Source organism: Neopsephotus bourkii, unplaced genomic scaffold (genome assembly GCF_033783945.1).
Source record: "Neopsephotus bourkii isolate Nb327-2 ecotype Australia unplaced genomic scaffold, CSIRO-AGI_Nbou_v1 NB_845, whole genome shotgun sequence".
Taxonomy (NCBI): domain Eukaryota; kingdom Metazoa; phylum Chordata; class Aves; order Psittaciformes; family Psittacidae; genus Neopsephotus; species Neopsephotus bourkii.
In genome coordinates, this window is record NW_026901341.1 from 2822584 (window position 1) to 2838588 (window position 16005).

Genomic DNA, 16005 nt, shown 5'->3' on the forward strand with positions numbered 1-16005 from the left:
AAGCTGTAATTTCTTATTATAAATAACTGTAACACTGTAGTAGCATAAGAAGTATAGCAGGGTCCAGTTCGGATCCATGTGGATCTTTTAGACCTGCCCACCCTCTAACATGGGACTTGCTGCAGTAGAGGACTCAGCATTCCCCAGCACACTGAAGAGGCAGATAAACTTCGGTAAAGGTGCCAGGTCTGCATGTTTGCCATCTCCCACTACCTCATCCCAGCTGTAGTGTCACTCCTCACCTCTCCCTTAAGCCCAGGTTCTCTTTCTACTCCCAGTGGTCTGTGGCTTCCACGCTGCCTCCCTGCTTTAACACATCGTCTTTGGCTGTTTCCTCTTCCTCCTGCACCTTGCTTGGACACCAGTTGGTGGCAGGACCAGTAAAGACATAAGGCCTAGCACCTCTCTGCAGACCAGCCTCTAGTTTTCAGGAGCAGTCCCTAGATTAGGATTAATGCAACTCAGCTGAATTTGTCAGATAGGAATTCCTCATTCCAAAGTCAAAGAAAACACAGCTTCTTCACAAATGGCCCCACAGGGGCTTTTCAGTTGTTAACCTGGACAAAGCCAACATTTTCTCATCACAATCTGGTTTCAGGAAAAGGAAATACTTTTACCTTAAACTTGCATATGCACATACAAGTCAGCAGAAAGCTAATACTAAGCAAAGATGTGACAAATGAAATCATTAGAGCTTACTGAAAGTAAGAAACCCCTCACCATACACCCACGAATGGAGGACAGTAACTGGACATGCCTGCTAACAAGAACTGGCAGCAGCACACACTGGTAAAAATCAGGAAAGAAACACACTGGAGATAAAGGGAATTACAAAGTGAAGTTCAGCTGAAACTATGGTAACAAAGCTACTCAGGAACATCAGGTTTTGAAGAAATATTGAGTCCATTAAAAAAAGATAGGCTTGCTTTTCCTGATGGAGGTAAGTTTTAGAGACTTGCTGCAAAATAAGTTCAGTTTTATCTAAGTTCTGTTCTTGTAAACCTATACAAGCACATTCCTTCTCTAAATCTCTGGATATTTGAATGATATACTTTTTGTTCATATTAAGACAACACTTCATATAATTTTATTTGCAGACTACCAAGTTGTGAACAGATATAAAAACAACAGAACATAAAAACTTGTTACAAAACCAAACTAAAATAATAAAAAAGGTGCATTTTGCTCAACAGTTTAATTTCAATATGATCTCCAATGAAAAGCTTACTCTATTGAACCTGAATATTTCAGCATTCATTATAGGATTCTTTCACACAGTATAGAAACTAAGTCATCTAACAAATGCTCTAATTAATATAGCCAATAACACAAAGACTTTCTGTGAGGAAGTGTATAAGAGTTTCCATAGCATGAATGCATATGGACAATACTATATATAAAAAACCAAACTGTTTAACAACTCTGAACAGATTTACACTATGATTAAACCGAACACAAACAATTTAAAATGATTTCTGAAATTACAGGTTGAGCTAACACAAAGGCACCTTTTATTTTAAAGGTAAATTCACATTTCTAGAAGGTAAAAGCTTTGTGCCCAGGCAACTTCAAGTCATTGTGGCACAGTCAGTCAGACAATTCTCACTGCATATATCTCAACTTTCAATAGAAAGATCTGGTTTCTATTTCTTTAATCCAGTTTTTAGTAAGGGAGAAATTAAATTAGGAAGAGGAGGGCTCTCCCTCTCATATTTACAGGCTGCAGACCATTCTGCTCTCTCATCAGAAATTCAAGTTTCCCTGTCAAACTTTGTTAAGCTTTGTAACTATCAGCACCCTCAGAGTTTGGTCAAAGGCACCACAAACACACAGTCCCTTTTTGTCAGGGCTCCAGTCTAGGCTAGATATCGGCTGCGTTGACAGAGTCACATTCTGCAAGAGACTGACAGAACCTGCCACCCCCATCTCGGCTCCTTCAGAATCCTTCTTCGAGCGCTGAGCTGGGTACTCACTGGCAATAAGGAAAACAAGAACTTGCACTTAGAATTCACTGATACAAACACATCATTATCCTCTTTACTTTTAAAAGAAAGGTTTTCTCTGTTCTGTAGATAATGCAAACAAATGCCTTAACAATAATGAATAATCATAGAATCACGGAAGGGTCTGTGTTGGAAGGGACCTTAAATCTCATTCACTTCCAACCCCCTTGCCATGGGCAGAAGTACCTTCCACTAGACCAGGTTCCTCATATCCAGCTATATCCACGCTGCATATTTAGTAAATATTTCATGAAAGAAAAAATGGGGCAGGAAGCCTCATTTGATTTGAATGCTGACAGCTCTTTCCTATAGCACTTCATTTTTTAACTGTTTGGCTTTTGCCATAGGTAAGAGAATTTTATCTCAGCTATCCCTCTGAAACAGCACGCTTATTTCACTGCATTTAGGGTGACTGAATAATTTTGCCATGTAACATAAGAAGATGCAAACATAAGAATCATTAAAAGTCCAGGTTTTCAATTCACCTGTGCAGTTGTCACATTCATTTATGGATTAATTATAGAACCATAGAATCACATAACAGTTAGAGTTGGAAAGGACCTCAAGATCATCAAGTTCCAACCCCCCTGCCATGGGCAGGGACACCTCGCACTAAACCACGTCACCCAAAAATTCAACTTCCAGGTCAAGTACTGGCCCCCAAATTACCCTTTCTGCTGCATTTGTAAGCAATAATTTTAACGAGATATTCTGAGGTTGGAAGCAGGACCCTAACTCATCATTTTTAGGAAGATTCTTTCTTAAAACATTAAATGGCTGGTTTTTTATTTCCCCTGTTGCAGACTGGAGAGTGATCACTTACTATTTCCAGAGATGAAGGCTCCCAGCTCCTCCACTTGTCATAAATATATCTCTGTTCTGTGGTAGGTGTCGAACCTGCCAGATGGTAGATTTTTGCACCTAATAAAGAAAAATCAGTGTTGTATAGAAGTCACTTACAGATGCAATTAAAACGGCAATCACTTGTATGAAGAGAACCTGGCCTTCTCATGGATACTGGGACATGCCTGCCGATCTGCTGCCACAGGAGCAGCCAGTTCCCACACAGGAGAAGCCAAGTGAGACCTCCAACACACCCTGGTCTTCCACAGGGATAAGGCAGCATCCCTACCAAGGCCACTGCTCACTGATACTTCAGCTTATTTGGGACTGGCCACATGAACAAGGTTAGAAAGAAGTGGCTGTGTAGGCATGTCTTTTGGAACTGCTGTGGAACTACAGGATTGCCAGGCTCTTAGGAGACACAGTCACCACAAGGTTAATTTCACTATCTGACATCTCTTAAAATCATTACTGGAAGGGAATATAGTGCAAACAATCTACAATTCCAATTTACATCTTAGCCAGGGTATGGCAAGATCACACAGCAACTTAGGGAAATAAACCCAACACGCATACTCTGACTTACTGCATATCTGTCTGCAAATACCCAAAAGGAAAAGCTTAAATGCAGTGAATGAAAGAAATGCCATTTTCACACTTTGATTATCACAAACACTAATTCAGTAAATACTTTTGTGTCATCTAATGATAGTACTTCCAATGTCTTATCTGCTTTGAATGGTAGTATGGAAAATAATAAAGATGCTAGAGTTGAAATTCAGCTTTTTCCAATTTAGGCATTCCTGGAGAAGAGCTTCACCAGAAAAGCTCCTTTTCTCCAGATTTATTATCACCAGATCGTGTTCACAAAACAAAACAACAAAAAAAACCCCACCTCAACAAAAGAAAAGAAAAACCAATCTGTTTTATAAAGAAACTAATCAATGCAGTGGTCACAGATGGAGGAAAAGGGTTACAAGAGTTCTCCATAGTTGAGAGCCTGCAGGCCAGTAAGTCTCTCCAATATACTCTTTCACTCACCCTCAATATCCCCATCCAAAAATGCTTGGTTCTGAAGAAAAATAAATTTTTTCTGTGTCTCATATGAGGTCTGGTGACTGCAGGAAGAAAAGTGCTCGCAGAGGGCTCATGTTTTGGGGGATATATTTTAAGATTTGAATCTGCATGCTCATCACAATTTAATATGGCCTCTAATAAACATGACTCCCAGATTAAGGGCAGAGCTGAGTGCACAGAGGTGCAACTGCAACAGAACCCAGAGACACCCAAGTATCAGGTTATAAATGGGAGGAAAGCTGGGTGAGTGCTGGCAGCTGATGCACACAAGCCCTTTCACTGCTGCACCAGGGGCCACACCAACCGTGCTGCCACAGAGTTTGTGCCCATTACAGGGGCATTAACAAAGACAATAATTTAAACCTGTAGTTCTTCAACAGCAGATATTCAAAATGCTTGTCTCTTACTAAGAAATCCTGTCTCCCCATACCTTCTCTGAAACAGAAGCAAAACCTTTGGTTGGATGCTGAGTTCTCATATCGAAAACATGAAATTTTCCCTCAAGCGACGTGGCCACCAGCTTGTTCATATTTACATCTTTTCTGTCAAACTCCACACTGCAAACCTGGAAATATAAAAAAATACATTCAGCCTTGAAATTCAGCCACTGCTAAAGAAAGGGGGGGAAGTTTTGCTAATTGTAAATATGTATTAATCATCGGTTCTTTTTACAATGACAACGTCACCAATTTGGAAATAACAGTCACCTGAAAAAACAAATCCACTGAAAAATACCCCGTGCTATCCAGACAAAAAATTGGGGGGGTACAATTTGCTGAACCTGCATAGGACCTGGGATGAAATATATTTTTGTAGTTTCCTTACCCCGTTCTTAATATTGGTCTCCCATCTTAGTGACATGGTTTTTAAGTCAAACAACTTAATGTCCCCATTGTCATATCCAGCACATACAACACGTTCCTCTTGATTGTAAGCATTGCCTGGACACAGAGAAAGAATTCATCAGCATACACGAACCTTCTTTAATCTGTAAATTTCAGACCTCCTAAACCTGCAATTTCAACTTAGAGTTACGTCAGCAAAATATTACTATTGGGATACTAAGATTTAATGAATTGCCTGGTTTTCAAACCTGAGGGATAGAGAAAAATACAGCTTCAAACCTGGCAATCTGTCTCTTTTAAAATATTAACAAAATTCTTATTCCCCTTGCCAAAAGCTGCCTAAACCACATAACGTTCTGCACTTGTAAACCTACATAAGTACATTCCTTCTCTTAAAACTTTATCTGCTCTAAACCATGCTCCCCAGACAGCACCGCAGCACTGGAGCAGAAAGTGGTTCAGCAGTTCCTTAGTGAACCTCTCAAGCACGAGCTATTAGTGCAGACACAGACTTGTCGAGAAACCCTGGGTATTACCAAGGCATCACTAGACAAACGCAGAAGCCTGCAAGCAAAAAACTCTCTGCTGACAGGATCAAGGAAACATATCAGTGTCTGAAAGAAGTTAGCCCAAAGCATGTAGTTCGAGGTGAACCCAGCCTTGGCTCAAGCTTCAGCAACTTGAAATAAATTGAAGAAAATATGAGGGCACTTTGTTCTCCATTCATCAAAGCAGAAGACAAAGATAGCAACAGCAATGAGTATTAGAGTTGCACCTTCTTGCCAGGGAAAGTCACGTCCTTATTATCAATTTTGCAATTACAATCCATGCACTTATTAGCAGTTTGTAAAACTTACTCTGGAGACAAAAATAGAGCTAATCCAGAAACACCAGCTGGTGTAGAACACAAGCAGCTTGTTCTCTCCAGAAGAAAAATGCAGAGCACAGATAAAGCATCACTGTTGTATTTTATTAGCTCTTAGCTTCATAGATCTTCTCTTAAATTAATGCTTTAATGCTTGATAATTGGAACTACAGTGCAACAGCGACTGGTTCCCTGTGTGCTGCAACATTTCACAGAATCACAGAATCATAGAATAGTTAGGGTTGGAAAGGACCTTAAGATCATCTAGTCCCAACCCCCCTGCCATGGGCAGGGACACCTCACACTAAACCATCTCACCCAAGGTTCTGTCCAGCCTGGCCTTGAACACTGCCAGGGATGGAGCATTCACAACTTCCCTGGGCAACCCATTCCAGTGCCTCACCACCCCTACAGTAAAGAACTTCTTCCTTATATCCAATCTAAACTTCCCTTGGTTAAGTTTTCACCCATTAGCCCTTGTCCTATCACTACAGTCCCTAATGAAGAGTCTCTCCCCAGCATCCTTATATGTCCAATTCAAATACTGGAAGGCTGCTATGAGGTCTCCACACAGCCTTCTCCAGGCTGAACAGCTCCAACTTTCTCAGCCTATCATCATACAGGAGGTGCTCCAGTCCCCTGATCATCCTTGTGGCCTCCTCTGGACTTGTTCCAACAGTTCCATGTCCTTTTTATGTTGAGGACACCAGAACTGCACACAATACTCCAAAGTGAGGTCTCACAAGAGCAGAAGGGCAGGATCACCTCCTTCGACCTGCTGGTCACACTCCATTTGATGCAGCCCAGGATACGGTTGGCTTTCTGGGCTGCCAGAACACACTGAAGCCGGCTCATGTTCATTTTCTCATTGACCAAAACACACTCTCATCAACAAAACATTTACACTCCTTCAGGACCATGCAGCTGGAGATACTGTTTTTACATTCCTAGGCATAGAAATAAAGCTTGCACAGCTGGTCAGTGAAATCATAGAACCAGTTGGGTTGGAAAAGACCTTCAAGATCATCAAGCCCAACCACAAACTATGACCAAAGGTGATAGGAGAAAGAATTCAAAACCCAACTATCATAAAATCAGCTTATTTTGGGAAAAAGAGAAAATCAAAAAAAACATAAATTTGACAATGCTGAAAAGCAACATGTGCTACTTATGTGCCCATACAAAAAAACGCTATTCCATATCATCCTGAAATGCTCTGATAATCACCAAAGCAAGTCATATTAGAGGAAGGCATGGCTATAGTCTCATACATTACCAAATGCTACGGTCCAGCAGTCTCTTTTGCTCTCCCCCTGCAGAGGTTCCATATTAGCGACAGGCGTATCTTTCTGTCTTGGGTCCCACACCTTCACAGTTCCTGGGAAAGAAGAAGAATGAATTTTGTGTTATGGATACACTGACACATTGTGTTAATCTTCCCAGGGAAGGCCTTTGCTTTTAAGCCTGATCGTTCAAAACACAGGAGCATTTCTCTCCATAAAGAAAGCCTGACTACATTTAGTGGATACAAAAAAACCAACCAAACAAACCCAAACCCAACAAACAAAATAATAAAGCAAAAGTGTTTGTTCAGGATGTATTTTCTCTAGCTATCATTTTGCATTTATTCTACATTGTATTCTTACTGTCTCAGTGACAACATTTTCTTCTGCTTATCTGCAGCTTCTGAAAGAATTCAGAGGAAAATTGTCCCAAGCAAGATTCATAGGACAGCATAGGAAGAGCTAGAAACTAGTTGCAACAGGTTTGTAACTAGTTCAGATGGCAGATTGTGCCCTGCCATCTGAGTTCTCCAACCAACTGAAAAGACTTTCAGAGTTCACTAACTCACCATCTCGACTGCCAGTGACAATTTCTGGTGCACCTTCCCCAATTCCTAAGCCACCTACACCATCTATACTGTTTATGATTTCCTTATGACCTTTCACAGAATACACTGGTATTTCAGGAGCTTCTAAATTCCTAGGCAAGAAAGAAAAAGAACAGATAACACAGCATTTTCCTTGACACTTGGGATTTGTATAAAAATGAGAGGAAATGTAGCACAAATTATACAAACTCAGATTAATAGTGGGAACAAAATACGGGTATCGCCATTAAGCACCATGAGTCTGATTCCTTCTTTGGCTTTTTGCTTTGGTTTTGCTCGGCTCTGGACTTCCCTGTTTGTAAAGGCAGCTGTGGGATTCAGCACAGCAAGAACCCGTTTTTATGCTGGGCTTTAAATGAATCATGCCACAGATCAAAACTCTCCAATTAGCTGTACAATGACTTTGTTCACTGATCCCCACCTAGCTCTAAATCCTGCTCTTCAAATGCAAGTTACACCCAACTGGGGGTTTTACTGTTCTTTGCCGATTCCCATCCTTTGAGAATCCTTTGGAATTTTATTCTAAATTTCAGCTAGAGACTAATCCATGCTGCTATTCCAACAAAACAGAACCAATAGTTCCTTGTCAATTGAAAGATATTATTACTATTATTATCAATAAAATAACAATATAAAGAACACCCCCTTTTTGACCGCATAACTTAAATTTGTGTAGGCAAATTGATTACCAAATAAAATATACAAATAATTCAGGGACCTGAAAAAAAAACATTTGAAGATTCAAAACTAAAAATCTGTATTCAATCTAGACATCAGATTTAGGTTCGTACACAGGTTAGGTTGTTGTATAGGTTACCTTAATTGGCACTCATGCATCCATTCAAAGCCTGACCGAGCAGAACTTTAAGAGGTGTTCGTCGCTGCACACAGAAGATGCCAATGGAACAGGCTGAATCAAACCACTGTGCAGAATTCATGTTGATTTACAGAACAGGCATGGTCCAAACACAGTAGCCAGCAAAGCTTATGACCGGATCTCAATCACACGCAGCACAGAGAGCATCTTACATAAGCCACACACAGAAACGTTGGTTCAGACAGACAAGTACAACATGAAATGAAAAAGCTTCCAGTGAATACCTGTGCTTACCATATGTTAAGGTTTCCACCAAAATCTCCTGTAGCTAAGTATCGCTGCTGCAGAGATGTAGCACCAAAAGTTCCACATTTTATAGGTTTAGCCTTTTCAATCTTGTAAAGAAAGGATACATTTTGTGTCAGCACATGTTAATAAACAACACAACCGCAGACTGCAGCAGCAGTCCCTTGCAGTCCGGGGGTGACAGATGTGGGTGACATGTACACGAGCTATTTGGGGTAATACGCAGTGCAAATGCTACCAAAGACAAACACTTTGTGTTTATTTCTTTGTGCAGACTTCAGTTTAATGGTCTTAAAAAACCAGAACAAATCTCACTTCAGCTCAATAATGATGCTCATTAGAGGCTGCTGTCTCTGCTGATTTGCAAATACAGCGCAGAGGGACACCAGAGCCCCGCTGGTACACCAGGACGGGAGAATTAAGCAGTCAATCCGTAGCAGCTTCGCGTACATACCCGCAGTGCCTCGGCCCTACAGACCCGCAGCTTATTTGCTTGTGCCCTGCGGGTCTCTGTGGACCTGAGGTGCAGTTACCCCGAAAATCAGCAAATTCACAAAGGTCAGTTTTAGTTAAAAAGCAAAAAAAAAAAAATCCCAAAACAATAACAACGACAACAACAAAACCCCAACCAAACAACAAAACCCACCCTCCCCCCCCCCCCCCCAAAAAAGACACCAAACAAACCCACAAAACCAAACAATCAAATCCCCAACACCAAACACAACCGGCGCCGAGCCTCCCGCGTTCCCTCTAACGCTGGCCATGACAACAAGCCAACAAACGCTCGCCAGCCTAGCGCGACATGAATGACAGGCACAGCAAATTCAACAGGCAAACCGGGCCCGGTACCGAGGTTTATCCTTCAGGTTTTTAACCCGCTAGCTCTGAACAACCGCCCGTGTCTCCCATCCCAACCGGGATCAGGCCAGAGCTGTGGCCCCACGGCAGGGCCTGCCGGGCCTCATCCCTACAGCAGGGCTCGCAGGAGCAGAGGAAGATCGAATAGTTTTGTTGGAGGGGACCTTCTAAGCCCACCCAGTCCAACCCGTGCAACAAGCAGGGCCATCTTCAACTAGATCGCCCAGAACCGCATCCAACCTGGCCTTGAATCCCTCCAGGGATGGGGCATCCACACCTCTCTGGACAACCTGTGCCGCTGTCCCACTGTAAAACACCTTCCCCTCGGGTCCCCCTTGTGCCTGCTCTCCTTCAGTTTAAACCCGCGCTCCTGTCACAACCGGCCCTCATACAAACCCTCTCCCACCTTCCTACAGGCCCCTCTCAGGACCCGCAGGCTCCTCACGGGACCCCCCCCCATCCCCGCTCACCTCCCGCAGCAGCTCCACGCGCGCGCCCCGCAGCTCGTACACTTGGATGACGCCGGTGCCGCGGGCGGCGCTGCCCAGGCAGAGGAGCCGCGCGCTGCGGGGCACCCACTTGCAGTCGAACAGGGTGTAACTGAGCGGGTGCTGCACGTGCGCCACCAGCTGCGGCCGCTCCAGCCCCGCCGACATCCTCGCACACCGCCCCCCGCTCCGCACCGCTACCGGCACCGGAGGGGGCGGGCGCAGCGACCGGAAGTGCCCGGTGGCGCTCTTCCGGCAGGCGGTGTGGAGGCACGCGGGCGGCGGTTGGAGCTAGACCCCGTGTGATGGCTCCCCCTCCGTGCCTCGTTATGGAGGCTGAGGCGGCGGGCGATGGCGGCGGCTTCACCAGCGTCGTGTCCAAGCGGAACCGGAGGAAGCGGCGGGCGGCGTCGGCGAGCGGGGAGGAGCCGGCGGCGGAGACCGCCATGGACACAGCGGAGCCGCGGCCCAGCAAGAGGCCGGCATTCCCGCCGGTGGCTGCTGAAGCGCTCGGGGTACGCGGGGCGCCGGGCGTGGAAACGCGGCGTGGCCTGTGCGGGGCCGGGAGGAGCCGGGGCGTGCGGGGCAGCCCGTCGGCCCTCCGGCACATGGAGCAGTGGCCGGTCCTCGGCCTTGCCTCGCTTCACGGCCTTCTCTTCCCGCTAGGTTGGAAAAGGCGAAATACGGAAGGTTCCCGTGCCGTCCAACAGGTACACGCCGTTGAAAGAGAACTGGATGAAAATATACACGCCTATCGTGGAGCACTTGCAACTTCAAATCAGGTTTAACCTGAAAACGAGGAACGTGGAAATCAAGGTAGAGAGAACTCCTTCCGCTTCCCACAGCTGGGACTGTTCAGCCTGGAGAAGAGAAGGCTGCATGGAGACCTCATAGGAGCCTTCCAGTATCTGAAGGGGGCCTGTAGGGATGCTGGGGATGGACTCTTCATTAGGGACTGTAGTGACAGGACAAGGGGTAAAGGGTTCAGGCTTAAACAGGGGAAGTTTAGATTGGATATAAGGAAGAAGTTATTTCCTGTTAGGGTGGTGAGGCACTGGAATGGGTTGCCCAGGGAGGTTGTGAATGCTCCGTCGCTGGCAGCGTTCAAGGCCAGGTTGGACAAAGCCTTGGGTGGCATGGTTTAGTGTGAGGGTTCTGGAGCTAGATGATCTTAAGGTCCTTTCCAGCCCTAACTATTCTATGATTCTGTGATACCTGAAACGCGGTGCCTGTTCTCGTAGGTGTTCCTGTTCTGTGTATTAGACTAGAGAAGCATTCTAAATCCCAGATAATGCTTGGAAAGATGGAAACTGCACAGTTTCACTTAACCAGAAAATCCTCACAGGGGGTTAATCTTGTCATGTTTGTTAGTTGCTACTTAGAAGCAAGTGATTAATGCCGGTAGTTTGAAAGTGTTAATCCTTTCTAGAAGGGGCCAGCCTAAGATTGGGGGGTGTCAGTTTTTATAGGAGAAAATTACATGCTTAAGAATTACCAAGAATCTTACTCTCCTTGTGTTAGATGTGATTTTTGGATTATAATGTTTTCTAGGTTTTTAAGGCTACTAAATACTTACATGACAATTTTGAGCTAACAGTGTCTTGAGGGGGGCACCAAATCTAATGGCTTTTGTTTGTGGCAGAAGATAAGGGCTGGTTGTTTAATAGCTTGTGATTTTTCTGTTACGGATTGCACTGCAGTAGCTTAGGATACAGACACCAGTATAGAATTGTAGCTCTTGTAGCTGCTCACTTTATTCTTGCACCTTCTCAGGAGTGTTCATAGCAGCTCTCAAGCGTGTAGCCAGAGCTCGCATTGTGCCTTTGATGTACAACTGACTGTATTAGCGCTGTTGATGTATGAGATCCTCTAATGCAAGAGTGAAAACAGAGACACCAACAGTAATTTTGCTTCCTAACCCTAAAATCTCACCAGAAGTTTGGTGGTAGCAACTAAAGAAATGACTTGAAGGAAAAGGGAAGGAAGAGCAGGTTCCATTGAGTAACTGTGCAAGTGAAAGAAAAGACCCAGGATTTCAACGGAGCTTTTTGGTATGCACCAATAGTAGAAAGCCAGGTGGTTTTGTTCTTGCTTAAGCCCCTTTAGTGTTGCCCTTACCTGTCAGGAATATAAAACGCTTGAGAATTTAAAATCCACTTCTGTCATTTCTGTGACATGGTGCAGAAGCTGTAAATGACAAGTCCGAAGAGCTTTTACATACTCCAGCTCTCAACATAACTACCTTCCGTAATTGTTCCTTGCTTTGCTTTTGTTACAGCTTCAAGGACTGCTCTTTCCTAAATTGGCCCTTTTAAGATCTGTAACTGCAGATATACACAAACTCTTCCATGGTGGCAGAGGAGTGGCCCAGTATTAAAACATGAACTGAAAATAAATGCCCCTAACAGCAAATCCTGTGGTGTGCTGGCAGGGGAAGTAAAACAACTAAAGCAGCCCAGTACTTGCTGCTTTGCCAGGTCAATTTGTTCCTGTTCTAAATATCATCTTAATTCATATGTTTTATTGAACCTGTCTGGGTTTCTTTCCACTTGGTAAAACATCTTTAGGATCGTGGCATTAGAGCAACTTTTGGGGTTTCCTGCCACCAGCCAATTCTTTTTCTACCGTTATATGCTGCATTTAGCTTGTGTTGTTTGATTTGGGGTTTTTTCCCATAAAAAGGGTTCTCAGTCAGCATGTGTGCTGGGGAGGGGCTTCAGCAGTTTCTCTTTTCCCTCCCCTCCAAACACAGGCTGTGGTAGTTGATGCTTTGTTCTTGTTACAAAACAGCACTAACACTAGTTACTCTAGCGTCAGTAAAACACAGTATAGTGCTGTCACTTGAATGTAGAGTTTTATGGTTAGAATATAGCACCAAGGTTTTTTTTCCTCCCAAGTCCTGACCCTACTTGCACAGCCTTAATTTGCAGATGTAACTTCCTGTCTTGCAGACTTGCCAAGAGACAAAGGATCTCAGTGCTCTGACAAAAGCAGCTGATTTTGTGAAAGCATTTATCCTTGGGTTTCAAGTAGAGGTGAGTCTCCCAACTCCCAGGTTGTGAGAGTGCTTGGATTTGCTTGCAGGATGCCACTGGCTTCCCTGAAAATTACAGTAAGAAATAACAATCCTCAGGTGGTTTTCTAGAAATGTATGTTTGAAATTGTGACTAGAGTGGAAGTCTTAATTTCTTAAGGTAATGCAGGGTAAGAAAGTAACCTTCAAGCATCACTTAATTAAAATTACAAAGTGGAGGACATATTTAGCTGTGTGCAAGAGGCAAGCATGAAGCAGTAATCTGGGTCTGATGTGCTCTGCATGTGAAGGGACTCTCCATTTTGCTGCCCATAACCTTCACTCTTGTTAAAAACTCAAACAAAACCACTCTTCACAGTACTGTATGATCTGCTCCTTGCTGCAGACCTGTGCTGGCTGTTGTTTGATACATTAAGTGGAGAAATACTGTTTTTTTTATATAAAGGAAACGTGAGCTTTCAGCTCCGTTGTGGTACTGCAACACTCATGCTGATAACAGATCTCTTTATTTTAGGATGCTCTTGCTCTCATCAGATTAGATGATCTTTTCCTAGAGTCATTTGAAGTTACAGATGGTAAGTAGTTTGTGCTGTGGTGTTCATGTAGCTGTGGGTACCATCTGCAAGTACATTGTTTTTATTCCTTTCCCCTGCTCTAATTATGTCACTTACCTTCAGGGTTAAGGAAAACCTCCATTACACAGTTATTGTGTGGGTACAGGTGGCTTGAAAGGGTTGTCATTTTCCTAAGACGTCTTAACAAAGCCCGACCAACCTCCATCCTTAAAAGTACATCACTTTATCAGAGAGATTTGATTTTTCTTGTTGCAGGGTAAATGTTTTAAAGGTGAAATGGAGCATTTTGGTGAATACATCCATTAGATTTTTAAACTAGAATGGGCTGGTAGCAGCTGGTAGGAAGCAGACAGCAGAAACATCTATTAGTTCGTGTATTACTGGGATTCCTTGGAGCATCTGAATCTGATCTACTTCATTTCTAATGGTGCCAGCTGAGTGCACTTTGGCTCTTTTTTTCCTCAACAGTAATTGCTCAGTAACACAGGGAATGCCTTCTGCAGCAGTTCTGTTATCAGAATTTTTCTCTGATGCCAGAGACCTCATGATTACACATAGCACCAGGTACAATTTTCAGTTCTAGTAACATTAGTGAATATAGATATTTATATGTTGCACCTTAAATTGCTTTTGTGCTACTTACACTGAGTTGCTTCCAGCAAGGCAAGCATTACAGAAATGCACACCACTGCTGTTACACTTAGCATGTTATTCTCGTTTTAGTCAAACCTTTGAAGGGGGATCATCTGTCAAGAGCAATAGGGAGAATAGCAGGGAAAGGTGGAAAAACAAAATTCACTATAGAAAACGTAACCAGGACACGAATCGTTCTTGCTGATGCGTAAGTATTGACTGACTTCCTCCTGGGCAGAGCCCAATCCCTCAACTAACCCATGTCCTTTTCCAGGAACAGAGATAACCTAAATTTTACAAAACTGCTGTGGAGCAGTGGGAGGACAAATCATTTAAGTGTTATTTTTAACAAATGCCATTTGAGTATTTGACCTTTCGGTATGAGAATGATGGGTGTTACCAGTACACACAGAATTGAGTAATGCCCCAAAGCACAAGAACAACCTCTCACAAATGAAGTTGAACCCACTGACCCTATAACCTTTTCCTCCTAAAGCTGCTACTGCTAAACTTTCAAATTGTAAAAATCTATTTTAAAAAGGATTTAGAATAGCACAGGGTTTATATTGCAGGTGTTCTGATTTTGAGGTTGTTTCTATTTACAAGTGTAGAAAAGGCAGTGGTACACTGATCTGAAATTCCAGCTTTATTAACTATGTAGTAACAGAAGGCTTTTTTCCCCTCACTAACTGCTGCTACTTTGTTTTTTACAGAAAAATTCACATTTTGGGATCTTTTCAGAACATTAAAATGGCACGAACAGCAATTTGCAATCTAATTTTAGGTAAGTCCTGTTATCTAATCTTCTGCTTTGCATACAGATATATTTTGCTGTTTGAAAAACTGCTTTCTGTGCTGTCTTAACTTTCTTCCCTGGTGGTCCAGAGCTGCATTTGGACCAGGTAGCTTGCTAGGAGTTGTCTTGTTGCCCTTTGATAAAGGTTTGGGTAAGAATCAGAGAGCCCAGCACTTTGATTCTGTCTCCAAAGCACCCCAAAAGCCTGTCTGTGGTGCAGGAGGAAAATACTTTCTGCTCTTTGATTCAGCCTGTAGCATTCCCTGCAGGCTATCTGGAATGCGCTGTCTAGAAGATGCCAAAGGGGACAACCCAACCCACACTGGCACCAGTAGTTTAACTCTGCACTTGCAACCTTGACCATCCTTCTCAGCTGTGGGCTTACTCTCCTGTTAATACAGACATGACAGCAAAACAAGTATTTCTATAACACACATTATCTTGTTTACTGACTGAGTTTGTGCTTTCTCCTGCAGGAAGTCCTCCATCAAAAGTTTATGGCAATATTAGGGCAGTGGCCAGCAGAGCAGCTGAAAGGTTCTGAGCTGCAGCACAGCTACACCACCAAGGACTGGGGCTGGGAGTTGTGTTTTCTGTACACACAAGAGGCCTGGAGCTACAGAGGCGTTCAGTCTTTTCCTTGATTTGGAAGTCCAGAAGAAAACTGGGACTGTTCCTGCAGTCTGATTTCCTTCAGACATGCTGCCCTATTTCAACACACCTAATATTTCTGTATAGTCATTAAAAGTCATTTTAAAGCGGTTGTGTCTGTCAGAAGTACAAATACCTGATTTTACTTATCCTCAAAGAAAACCATGCTTCATTACTGACTCTGAATATCAAAGTATCAAGAAACTGCTGTCAGAACTTCAGGAAGCCTTTAACGTTTTGAGCCTAAAGGGAATCAGCATAGTTGAGTGTTTATAACCACACATCAGTTCATTATCTTCCTGGAAAAAGGAGTCACCTGGAAC

At 43.4% G+C, this 16005-nt stretch overlaps 2 protein-coding genes across 2 annotated transcripts; one reads left to right on the forward strand and one right to left on the reverse strand.

The window, feature by feature from the left end:
- Positions 1-1063: 1063 nt before the first annotated feature.
- On the reverse strand, positions 1064-10185 carry DNAAF10 (dynein axonemal assembly factor 10). Its single transcript, XM_061356246.1, has 8 exons — positions 9976-10185; positions 8636-8736; positions 7486-7616; positions 6910-7011; positions 4749-4864; positions 4354-4488; positions 2827-2924; positions 1064-1972 (listed from the first exon to the last, which is right to left on the reverse strand). The coding sequence occupies exons 1-8, from the start codon at positions 10159-10161 to the stop codon at positions 1765-1767; spliced, it is 1077 nt and encodes a 358-aa protein (XP_061212230.1). The 5' UTR covers positions 10162-10185; the 3' UTR covers positions 1064-1764.
- Positions 10186-10306: 121 nt separating this feature from the next.
- Positions 10307-15790, forward strand: PNO1 (partner of NOB1 homolog). The gene is made up of 7 exons (XM_061356245.1): positions 10307-10508; positions 10660-10809; positions 12945-13028; positions 13542-13602; positions 14326-14443; positions 14949-15019; positions 15508-15790. The coding sequence occupies exons 1-7, from the start codon at positions 10323-10325 to the stop codon at positions 15573-15575; spliced, it is 738 nt and encodes a 245-aa protein (XP_061212229.1). The 5' UTR covers positions 10307-10322; the 3' UTR covers positions 15576-15790.
- The last annotated feature ends 215 nt before the right edge of the window (positions 15791-16005 follow it).

Excerpts from the sequence above, each read along its gene's own strand:
- PNO1 (XM_061356245.1), top strand. The coding sequence starts at position 10,323 with ATGGAGGCTGAGGCGGCGGGCGATGGCGGCGGCTTCACCAGCGTCGTG. Across the intron at positions 10,810-12,944 it reads CGAGGAACGTGGAAATCAAG|ACTTGCCAAGAGACAAAGGA; the intron begins GTAGAGAGAACT and ends CCTGTCTTGCAG. Across the intron at positions 13,603-14,325 it reads GTCATTTGAAGTTACAGATG|TCAAACCTTTGAAGGGGGAT; the intron begins GTAAGTAGTTTG and ends TTCTCGTTTTAG.
- DNAAF10 (XM_061356246.1), bottom strand. The coding sequence starts at position 10,161 with ATGTCGGCGGGGCTGGAGCGGCCGCAGCTGGTGGCGCACGTGCAGCAC. Across the intron at positions 7,012-7,485 it reads TGTCACTGGCAGTCGAGATG|GAACTGTGAAGGTGTGGGAC; the intron begins GTGAGTTAGTGA and ends CTTCTTTCCCAG. Across the intron at positions 1,973-2,826 it reads AGCCTTCATCTCTGGAAATA|TGAGTACCCAGCTCAGCGCT; the intron begins GTAAGTGATCAC and ends CCTTATTGCCAG.